A 12,000-nucleotide genomic window follows, 5' to 3' on the forward strand; every position below is an offset into this window, starting at 1 on the left:
ATACTTCCACACATTTTTGACCAAGATTGGTCACTATATTTTCTTTAAGGAAAATGAAATCAAATGGGCGTTTTCTGGCTTTAGAAAAGTTGATTCTGCAACACTGAACGTTTAATGTCAGTTAAAAACTGATCTATAAACAGTTTTTGGTTGTAATGTTGTAATCACGTTAAGACTTTTAACTGAAAGTCGAGTATTGATCACCCTGCCAGTAGGGAACATTGCATGGTCTATCTATATCTGAAAGTATTTCAACATAAGCCTGAAACCTGTGATTGTGTTTGAGTTGGCCTACTCGAACACATCATTGTTTCAGTTGGCCTAATTATAATTTTTAACCCATAATCATAAACTTAAATTGATTGGCCAATCATTAAGAAAATACACAGCGAAATCCTAGAATTATTTTATGCCGTCATCATCACACATATCATCTTAGATTTTCCAGATGAAATAGGATATGCCTTGTAGCGACAGAAAGAGCGAGAGAGTGAGGATGTCTGCTCCAATCACATAACTATAGGGAGGTAATCGCGCAGGTGTATACCTAGAGACCGCATGCGCAGTTCAGGGCCTTCAGGTGAGTAGTCGGTTTTGTAGAGCACTTGTGAATTCACTCTTTCGAATCCTTTGCACTGGAATTACTGCCCGAGTCTTTCTGATGTCTTTACTGGAGAGGCTGGATTGGCGGGTAGGCTATATTAACCTTTCCATCAACAAATTATTAGCAATTAGCTCTAGGCTTTAGCAACTATTATTGACATAGCCTATTACAAAAATATTCGTTAGATTATTTGACATGTAGGCCTTGGAACATGAAACGGCAATTGACAATTACTAAATTAGGCTATAGCCTATGTAAAGAAGGTCAATAACATCTTACAAGCGCAATGAGCACTGTCTGTAAAACGAATATGCAAGAAATTCTGTTTAAATACACGTACCCTATAGGATAATAGGCTACTGTTTATTGTTTAGTTATAGATACCTATAGCCTATATGTTTTGACATTATAGGCTATACTTCTACTCATTCGCAGAATAGCCACATTTTTGGAAGGTCTAGCTTTTCACAACGTTAGTTAGGCTATAGTTTGATAGGCCTATGCCTTCAATTAAATGCGATGTTCCCCCACAGGGTTCAAAATATCAAACTGCAACATTTTGAGTAGTTTTTGTAATAGGCTATGATGACATTTAAATACATAAAGGCTAGTAGCTGTCCAGAATTATAGGCCCTCTGTAGGCTACACCATTGTTCAAATTACAGTGTCGACAGAGCAGCTGGGCGTAAATTACAAAAAGGATCCACGTTAATTGCTCAAGCTAAACAAATTGTTTATTGCCTGATTGTTTTGTATCATATTTGATTGCCGAACCCAAATTTTATACGAAGGTAGAGCAAACAGGTTTAGGTTAAATTTATTACTTGATTGAAACATGTCACACTCTTTCACTTAGGCCTAAACGAATAATTATTGGAAAGAACTGGCTCAGGGATAGCCTATGCACAACAACACATTCAAAACTGCAATAACTGTCGGTCTTGCGTGTCTAACCTTGTTTAGCCTACTGTGCAACATAGCAACGTAAAGATAACTTAATTAGTGAGCATTAATTTCTGGTTCATATCACAACACGCCAGCCACTAAGCACACGCTGCGTTAATCCGGTGCGTCCCACACGGTTGAACTGCTTCTCCCCCAGTCTTTATGTTCCCAGAGCCGATCGCCACGTTCACGCAACAGGCATCAAACCTTACATTCATTCCCACAGCATGAATGTTGACCATATAGACCGTCACGTGTTTATTTAGATGGCAAATGTTTCTGTAATAGAATCAAACAGGATATGACATAGCCTAATAAAAATCAATATTTCCTTATTTAATCATGTGGAAAATGGGGCCCAGTAAACTAGGCCTATCACAAACAACACCGTAAAAAAGCAAAAAAGGAATAACAATGGGAAATATAAAGCCTTTCAAAGAGTGATCTGCCTATTGTAGCCACACCAAAAATGTTAATGAAGAGTGCGATTTTTGGGGAGATTTAAGAGGTTTTAAAAAGAGATACGTTGAGCCTTAAGGCTTAAGCACTCAACTCTGAACCACAAATAGGCCTATATCTCAAAATCATGTTGATTTTTTTTTTTCAGAAGCTAAGGAATCATGATTAAAATCTGATTAATTATGATGCATATGCTGTTTATAAGATGGCTAGATACGCATAAAGAAATATAGGCCTAATGATAACATAGGCTACTTATATGTTTTCATTTTATGAATGAAAAAGAACATTTCGATGCAGTGATAATAGCTTGGTTTTCTTTATGATGAACGGTGTTAGGCAAATTGCAATCCTTATACATAGACCCTTTATTGTAATGATAACAAAAGGCCCAATACTATAAGAATGGCCAATTAGCTTAGCTATTATCATTATTATTAGGCAAAATTGTTTGTAGTACCTAATTGTGCCATCAACCCATACTTTTATGATATCATTGTTATTATAGTCCTAGGTGCTAATAGGCTATTATCTTCGTTATTTTGGTGTCTATTTTCTATCATTATCAACATAACTACATTATTGTTATGTTATTATTGTTACAATTATAATTAAAGCAAACGCCCATTGGTCTACAAGACTATCGAACAATTGGTTAAAAACATATATTGGTCCCTCATTCTAACAATAACCAATCGGCAAAGTTTGACTCTTACCGTGACATCACAGTTATGTTAACGCCCACTGAAAGTGGCTATGCAAATATAGTAGGGCCACACATATTTGAAGGAGGGCTACACGTTTAGAACTGAACATTACTACATCAGTGGACTGAACATCACTACTTTGACCATAAGAGGGAGTCGAGTTTCTTTTTATTGAACGCTTCTTCCAATTTCCATAACACTTCTGCGCTGGGCTGAATGAGAAGGGATATTGCCAAAAAAAAACTGTTTTTCCCTAGTTGCTGTTTAGACCTAGACGTTGACAGCCGCCCGAATCCACCTCTAAACGTCAGTGCTCTCTTCAAACTACCATCGTTTGGTTCGAGAAACTGCTTTTTAAGGAAGCATTTATTTCTTTCCTATCTGGATTAAATTGCGACAGTAGACTACTTGGTCGAGAGCTTTCTTATACTGATCAGTTTTGTATCAGAAACAGAAATGTTGTGGAAGCTAGCAGATAACGTGAAGTACGAAGATGACTGCGAGGTGAGTTTTGACAGCATCAGATGTTGCGTTGATCAAATTTTAATATGCACACATTTCTTCACTCAAAATAGATTTAACGGGACTCCTATGCGGACCAACAATATATTTTCAAATCATGTAGACTGTTGTATTAGCGAGCAATTTTTCATAGTTGTCTAGTTTAGCCTACTTTATTAATCTATGAAAGATGAAAATAAGCGTCAATCGTTCAGGAAACGAACGAGTTGGATGACTCAAACTTTCAACATTTTCGGGAGTAGGTTTATAAATTTTTGGGTTGTTGTATTTAGGCCTACCTCTCAGAGTTTGTAAAACGGCTTAAATAGTATCGTGTACGCAACCTTCAAATTAGACAATGTTCAATAACATAATAAAATAGCCTACTACTAACCTACTAGCCTACTACTAGCCTATAAATAGTGTTAAAATAATCATACCAAGCATAATTTTAAAAGAATGGTCATATTTTATTAATTTAAAGTGACGCTTTACAATAGGGACTTTCGGGGTTCACAGGAAAGTTGCGCCTTACGATTTAAAAAAATGTAAACTTCCTTCTTCCAAGTAGCAATGGAAACATTAGTTTACCATATATGATTTAAATTATACGCTATAATTAAATTTCTACTTAAGACAGTCGAGTTTAAATTGTGTTCCAATCTTGGATGAGTCCCAGTTAACCCGAAAGTCTGATTCCCGAGGTATTGCCGGCAGTTGTATTGCTGGCAGTAGTTACATTAGCCTATCATATTCAGTGTTGTATGTCTCACACATGTTCAAGACCTGTTTATTGTGGATTATGTGGTATTTCTGTTATGGCATGACACCTATGAACATTTATTTCGGAAAAAAACAATTATGGCCATATTGACAAATTCTAGCATGCCTTTCTAAACTCCAATGTCTGTTTTGTCACCAGGAAAGGCACGATGGCAGTAGCAATGGGAACCCCAGGTTACCTCACCTGCCTGCGGTGAGCCAACACCTCTACAGCCCGTCTCCATCCCTATCCCACTCTGCCAGTTCGGACTTCCAGCCCCCCTATTTCCCACCACCCTACCAGCCCATGTCATACCCTCAGTCAGGTGATCCCTACTCCCACCTTAGCGACCCTTTCAATATTAACTCCATACACCAGTCCCCGTCGTCAAACCAGCAGCAGTCATGGCCTGGCAGGCAGGGTCAAGATGGACTGGGGCCTCATGCTCGAAGTGGACTGGCGAGTCAGATTTTGGGGTTGGACGGCGGCTCATCGGGCGTCAGAAGGGAAGGCTTCCGCCGTCCAGAACTTCTACCACCTCATGTTCACAGCATCGAGTCTTCAGTCATTGGTGATAATTTAGGAATGCACGAAATGGGTCACGGTCTCGATGATGTTCAAGTGAGTAATCTCAAGAAGTTTACTGGCTTTTAAATACAAATTAGGCATAATGTAGTATAATGAACAGGGCCAATTGCACTTTATATGTGTATTTAAACACAGAAGCTCAAATGCTATAGCTCAAATACATAAAATACCTCAAATTACAAATGTATTAATTAGTATACATCTCACTGCTCCACCGTTTTGTCTTGTTTTGTTTTTCCCCAGCATGGAGATGATCACAGTATTATAATGGCTGATCAGACAGTCATCAAAAAAGGTTGGTTACTTTGTATATTTTCGATAATTTCAATACACTTCTGAGCCTTGATATTCTGCTATATTTTGATACGCATTATTTGTATGTCACTTTGAATAAAAACGTCTGCTAAATTAATAAAATGTAAACATTTATGTAAAACTGTAAAGGTCTTGACTGCAGCCTGTTAAAATCCATAGATCTAAATTTAAAGTGTGGCAATGACATGTATAAGCAGGCCCAACAATCAGATGGCAGAAAGGACAAGTTGCAAACATTGCTAGGGGGCTTTAATGCTTTTTCAATTATTTGTTAATTCATTGACAAGTTTCAGCGTTTATGAAAGCGGTAAGGAGAAGCTTGTTTTTAGATTTTTTCATGAGGTGCACTTAACCAAGCCTTGTCTGATCCTGTCTTGCTTCAATAGTCTATTGACTCAGTGGGTAAAAAAAAACGTTTCTAAATGTCAGGTTGGCTGACAAGACACCATATAGAAGTCAAGCAATCTTAGAAATTGGCCATTGATGGGAAGCTTTGGCCAGTCTTTAGGGGCTCAGCTGGTACTCCCAACGTCTTTATGCAACAGAACAGTTTCTTTTAGACACTCTATGACTTTTTTGCAAAACCAGCTTTAGTTGGGGTGTGGCATTAGCTTGCATGTGAAGGACAATTCTGCATTTTGTTGAGACTTGAAATGTTTTGAATGAGGATTATTCTGGATTATTATTCTGGTTTTCAAATATATATTTTTGACTCAATGCTAGACTGTATTCTCATGCTCACATGCTGATTTGCTTCACAACTTTTAAAATGTCAAATAAAGCCTATGCATGAGATTCTTAGATATAATGAGAATTATGATGCAATGTCAAAAGGACTCATATCTTGGATCATTTTTTGCCTAAATATAAAATTGCTACTTATTTGTCATCCTTGGAAGCCATCTTTGATTCATAACAAAATTGTCTTTGCATAGATACATTTGGAAAGTTTATCCCCAATTAGTACAGAAATGTCTATTTTAAGCATGCGAACATTTGATCCATAGTTTGAAGGAGCAAACTGTTTGTTCACAACCATAGTCATTGTTATGGTAATGTGTAAAGGCTCATTATGTTGTTGTCAGGCTCAAAGCCAGGCGGTGGGTGTATGCTAGTAAACCATGGAATGTGTCTCTCAGCTGCCTAGACTCAGATGAGCCCTAAATCACCCCTGTTCCTCCTCTGTGATTTTTGTCTCAGTATTAGGACTGCGAGGTGGCAGGAACCTTGATCGCTTACAGAGGACTTATTATGAGGGGGGCATACTTGCGGGTGAGGATGAAGGTAGCTATATGTAGTGTGCTATGTGTTTGTCTGACTGGCGTTGTCAGTGCTTTGTGATTTGTGACCCACAATAGCCCCTTTTTAGACTGAATCTGTTCACCAAACGTTTCTAGACTCTCTGTTCAGGTACATTTAGTCATCTGCTCTGTAAATCCAGGGTCTGTCTGTCTGGAAAGGGATGATGTAACTGTCGATCAGTTGAGTTTAGGTGATGTCTCTGCAAGCCCTCTGTGGATGGCAGGATGGAGGGCCTTTCAGCTTGACCTTAGGTGGTCATGTTCCACATTTCCTGGCTTCTTCGGACCAGCAACTCAACATTTTAATGTGCATGTTGGGCCTTGAAAAGGGGCCAGGCTTTTGGGAACATTCATCAGTATGAGGGAACACAAGTAGTGTGTATTGGAACTTAAGGAAAAAACACAAGGCGGTTAAGAAAGAAAGTTGTTGTAAGACTGTGGTATAAAAGAGTGGGGGGGGGTCAATGTCTTATAATTATGTACCAAAGCTGCGAGCCCTCAATATCTCCAACCTTAATGAACATAGTCAACCAGGCTATTCAACTCCATTTCTCTTTGCAACCTCTTCTGTCTTTAATCTTTTATTTTCTTTGTTCCCCCTCCAGGTCCTGTCTCCCTCCCTAAGGGGAACATGCTGGGCCTTCCCTTCCAGAAGGAGTCCCTGCTGGGGATGGTGTCCAACCCCACGGAGGTGTTCTGCTCCGTGCCTGGCCGCCTCTCTCTCCTCAGCTCCACCTCCAAGTACAAGGTCACCGTGGCAGAGGTGCAGAGACGCCTTTCCCCTCCAGAGTGCCTCAACGCCTCCCTGCTGGGTGGAGTCCTACGCAGGTCAGAGTTCAACCTCCATACACAGCCAGATTAAGACGAGAGCTCGCTTATACTTGCACCCCCGGCGATACGGATGTAACTTAACCTGGTGCGGTTCAGCCCCTCGAGGCTGTCAATGATACCTGGCAAACAACCAAACATTTCAATTATTAGCAGCACTTCTGGTATTCCACAGCTGCCGGCAGATTTACTCAGCGCCGTAGCCACAGGGATACTGATACAATATCCAACTCGCACGTGGTTTATGTTCAAGAGTCGAAAGGGAAAGAGGTCCGGAGCTTATCTCGACAGTAGTTGGACGTGTGCTGTCTGAAAGGAAGCCGAGCGAGGACACTAAACGCCACTCAGGCTTTTCTTCAGCCACTGCTCTGGTGTGGAAGGCTCGTGACAACCTATGTTTGCTCTGCAGTTTCCGTCCCCTCGCTTTGGGGATAGGCTGTGTTCATGCAGTTAGCACTTGAGTGTGACAGCTACATTGGGCGTACTGTATGTGCGTCTGCATGTGTCGGGGGGTCGGAGAGCTGTTTTTAATTGTCGCTGAGCAGTTGACCTTGTGGCCCATATGTCAGCAAGCAGTCTGCTAAGGGAGTAGGGGGATAGACCCCGAAACCAGAAAATGCTGTGTTTTGTGCAAGGAATGCATGTTTCGAACTTCCCATGTGTCCCCGCTCACACACACGTTCACGCTAACGCACACACATACAAACACACACACACACACACACAGACACACACACTAACACTCAATCTGAGATACCCTTAAGTAGGTCATGGAGCGATAGGGGGGGGGGTAGTGAGAAAAGGGAGGGAGGGAGGGAGGGAGAGGGAAGAAGAGGGGGGCATACACACTCGCCTCCCCAAAGATGCTGTCTCTCTCACCCGCCACGAAGAGAGTGAAGCCTGCCCGCCAGTCATGCGTGAAACTGACTCGGCTACAGCAAGTGGGGAATTTGACAGTTTGTGTGCGAGTGTGTATGTATGCATGTGATTTCCCGGCAATGTTCTCAGGACGAAGCATTATTTGTGTGTTTTTTTAGGTCAGGATGGATTTCAAAGTCTCTTCTCCTTTTGATTTATGTGTTTTCAAAAGTATGTGATGAGTCCTCTTTCAAGGATGAACGCGCTGAACAAGTCCCTCCCTCCTATGGGCTCTGAAAAGAGATGGGAACTGGACAGATTATGTCTAACTAATGATCGGAAGGTTGAAGACAACCTCTCACTTCTGATCTGTACTCCTAAGAACAAAATGTACCAACACAGAGGATAAAGTATGCCACTCTCTCACTGCGAATGCCATGAATTCCTCCTAAGCCTTCCCTTCAGGCCGGTCCCCTCTGTAGCTGGCAGCAATTAGTTCAAGCAATTATCACAAAGCTGAATATCCGGTTCTGTCTCTTTTGCAGGGCCAAGTCAAAAAATGGTGGCCGGTCTTTGAGAGAAAAGCTGGACAAGATTGGTCTCAACCTGCCTGCCGGGAGAAGGAAGGCAGCTAATGTCACCCTGCTAACTGCACTAGTTGAAGGTAGGTTGCTGCCTGTCTAACACTGGATACAACTAGACTTTGTGTTATATCCCTTGGTTCTGGGTTATTTTGGTCACCCATATGATTTTAATATCGGTGGAATATCCGTTTTAAAGGACTCACGTGACGTAGCGTGTGTTTGAATCCGGGCATTTTCTTTTCCTTCTGCCTTTAACCATCAAGGCAGTGTTGACATTATCTACCATGACTTCCAGTGGGACATTTTCAGGTCAGCTACCATCTGGTCCAAGACCTGGAACGTTGCAGAAAAGCCCGAAAGACATATCTATGCATCCTAACTCCATATTATAGTTGTGACACTCACAACCAAAGGAGAAATAAAATGGACTTGTGTATGGCGTCTAAGACAGCTAGAACAATGACCACACCCAATGACACACACAGTTTTCCATTAAGTTATCTTGCCAGATGTCTACTCATCTATTTATTCAGACAGTGAGTACACCTCAACTTTCCTCAATTCAGACTCCCATCAGTCTCAACTAGACAATGACGCATAGCAGGGACCATAGTTTTACTTCGAATCACATCGAACCGCCTCAGGCTTTGTGGAATATATATTTTTCTTCTGAAGCCGAATCGCTATAAATGGGCTGATGGTTCTGTGCTGGGGAATGACTCGGGGCTTGTGTTATTTAGAGACCTTCAAAGCTGAATTAAGGCTTGTTATCACGTGTACGTGTTGCCAAGAGGAGAGAATGACCTTAAAGCCAGCGCTTCTGAAGAGCTGTGTCCTAAAGTGATGTGCGTGTCTATCAATAAGTGGCTCTGTCGGTGCCACAGGCTACATGGTTGCATTTAGCCAGATAAGCCCATTATGACCATGCAGAGGAGTAGCCTGGAGATGGGATATGTTCATCTCGCTGGCTCTTCCACCCTCGAGCAAAGAGTCTGGGCTCAGCTGATTATGAACGTTAGTCAACTTCTCTGTTCACCCAGTGGCTGTCTGGATGGGATTCTTCGATCTGGGTTTCTGTACCTTTTTGGAGTGTAGTTTTTGTAGGACAGATTCACATAATTTCTTCATTTCTCCCCCCCCCCCCCCCAGGCGAAGCTGTTCACTTGGCCAGGGATTTTGGGTACGTTTGCGAGACGGAGTTTCCAGCGAAAGCCATCGCTGAGTACCTAGGCAGACCGCACGTAGAACGCAATGAGGCCAACTCTCGCAAGAACATGCTCCTCGCCGCCAAGTAAGTGTCTCGGCTAGTTACAGGAACAGGCTTGTGTTTAGAATCAGAATTACGTGTGGTACTTATTTAATTCCAATATTGTGAGGGTTCGGCAATGTCATAAATCCTTCTTCACTTGTCTGGTGTTCCAAAACAAATAATCAATCGCAACGTGTTTTTCCTCAGGCAGATCTGTAAGGAGTTCACAGACCTGCTGACCCAGGACCGCTCTCCTCTGGGGAACTCTCGGCCAGCGCCCATCCTGGACCAGGGCATCCAGGGCTGCCTGACCCACTTCAGCCTCATCACTCACGGCTTTGGCTCGCCTGCCATCTGCGCTGCCATGACCTCCCTCCAGAACTACCTGAACGAGGCCCTCAAGCAGGTGGACAAGATGTACCTGAGCTCCGGCAGCGACACGCAGGGCTCGTCCGACAGCGGAAGCAAAGCCGACAAAATGGAGAAGCACAGGAAATAAGGACCCCACGCCCCCCCCCCCCCGCGTCCGCCCCCCCTCCCCTCTCCCCTCCTTCCACCCTTCGAAAAGACTGTAGAGACCCTATGCCTCTTCTGGATTCCTATCTAGTTGTTGAAATTGGTCATCAAGTACTGATCTTAGATTTTATTTTTATGTTGCTCCACACTTGAACGTACAAATTACAACTACCCATGCGCTTTCTAAAAGTACAGTCTTCAAAGGCTTGTCGTCCCCATTGGCTGGTTTCAGTGCAAGGTCAACCTACCTTGGTGCCATACAGTAGGTTTCTCCAGCCACAGGCCCTGGACTCTGTTGACATAGTAACAGGACAGAAAACAGACGTTGTTTTTCTCCCCAGAGGACATCATTTCAAGATGAGTTGCTGTGGCTGTGAATTCCTCACAGCCTTTTTTTTCTTCTTCGTCTGTCTGGAGGCAAATCCGGTGATTTCCTGTGTCTCTTCTGCGGTGCAGGGTTCCCATTGGACTACCAAAGGACACTTGTTATGGGAGAGAGGAGCATCCATTTTATTTACTTTTTTGCTTAGACTTTTCATAATGACTTCAATGGGTTCAGTGTTATTGTATTTGTCCATGGGAGGAGATTCTTACATACTGTGCGTCAGAATATGAAAGTGTGTTATTTTGTCTGTGCTTCCCAGAAACCACAAACCTTAAAGACAATTTGCAATAGAAGCCTTTCAGTGTTCTTGTTGAATCATTATTGTGGGTTGACACCAAAGGCTTAGAAATTATTCTCCTCTTCTTTTACTTCTAGAGCTGTCCTTAGGGACCCATTTCCTTTTGACTACTCTACCATATTAGATCATCTTTACCCTCAATACAAACAAGTCCCTGTTGATGTTAACTGTATTCAACCACAATCATTCAGTTTAATCGAAATTGTATTCCTTTCAGCGAGAGTGTATGTGTTACATGATGTGAGTGTGCCTGTGTATGCAAAGTGTATATATTACCCTTCTGAAAGAGTGTTTTAATTAGAAAATGAACTGCAAACTGAGAATTCTGTCCGTTATATTACCCCTGAATGTAAATATTTCTAATTTATGTTGTAATTTAATGGGATATGTACATAATGGTTTAATTTTGGTGTCTGGCTTATCTTTTTATGATGTGTTAAACTTTTCTAAATGGGTTTTTTTTTTTATCATGTAGAACTTAGGAAATGGGTATGACATGCATTTTGAAATATGTGTAAAACTGTTTTAAAGTTATAGCAAAAAATAATAAAAAATCAACCCTGTTCTTAAAAAAAGAAACTTGTTATTTATTCCATTATTGAACAGTTTTGATAATGCGCACATGGACACTCACAGAGAGACGAACAGGGGCGTCCACATGTACGACACTGCAGCCTTCCTCCCTCCTTCAGCTGTATTTAATTAATTATTTTGGTGGATAAAGGGCAAGTCATGTGTTTGAAGATTTTCCCAATTATAAACAAACCCCCCCCCAGACTAAAAGTAACAGTGGGCATCATTATGTGCTGTAACTTAGCTACACAAACAAGCACTGTGGCTCGGTGAATCAAGAGATCACAAAACCCTCCGTGTGATAGGAAGAGGGCACTGAAGCAAAATGACCACTTTTGTGTTTTTCACTCTGTGTAACAAACTGTACCCGTGTAGGCGACGAGACAAGCAGCTCTCTTTGTTGGCCATTTCTTTTTTTCACTTCCTCTTCTTCGTTTTTTTTCAGAACGAGCCTCTCGAATGATGTAACCCAATGGATATTTCGATCCAGTGTTTACATAACGACAACCTCATACCTGTGCAATCT

The 12,000-nt window shown here is 41.7% G+C and overlaps 1 protein-coding gene across 5 annotated transcripts; it reads left to right on the forward strand.

Annotated features, from left to right (window-relative positions):
- The first annotated feature begins 656 nt into the window (after positions 1-656).
- On the forward strand, positions 657-11,480 carry tfap2c (transcription factor AP-2 gamma (activating enhancer binding protein 2 gamma)). Of its 5 annotated transcripts, none has more exons than XM_067259641.1 (8): positions 657-691; positions 4,139-4,600; positions 4,811-4,862; positions 6,083-6,166; positions 6,789-7,011; positions 8,415-8,533; positions 9,603-9,744; positions 9,910-11,480. In XM_067259641.1, the coding sequence occupies exons 1-8, from the start codon at positions 662-664 to the stop codon at positions 10,199-10,201; spliced, it is 1,404 nt and encodes a 467-aa protein (XP_067115742.1). In that variant the 5' UTR covers positions 657-661; the 3' UTR covers positions 10,202-11,480. The 5 variants fall into 5 exon arrangements, with proteins under 5 accessions (XP_067115742.1, XP_067115878.1, XP_067115587.1 ...); XM_067259486.1 differs by lacking the exon at positions 657-691 and adding an exon at positions 2,871-3,219; XM_067259565.1 differs by lacking the exon at positions 657-691 and adding an exon at positions 2,871-3,219 and having other exon boundaries at positions 6,083-6,154.
- Positions 11,481-12,000: the final 520 nt, after the last annotated feature.

The sequence above is a fragment of the Osmerus mordax genome, chromosome 1 (genome assembly GCF_038355195.1).
Source record: "Osmerus mordax isolate fOsmMor3 chromosome 1, fOsmMor3.pri, whole genome shotgun sequence".
In the NCBI taxonomy this organism is placed as follows: Eukaryota; Metazoa; Chordata; class Actinopteri; order Osmeriformes; family Osmeridae; genus Osmerus; species Osmerus mordax.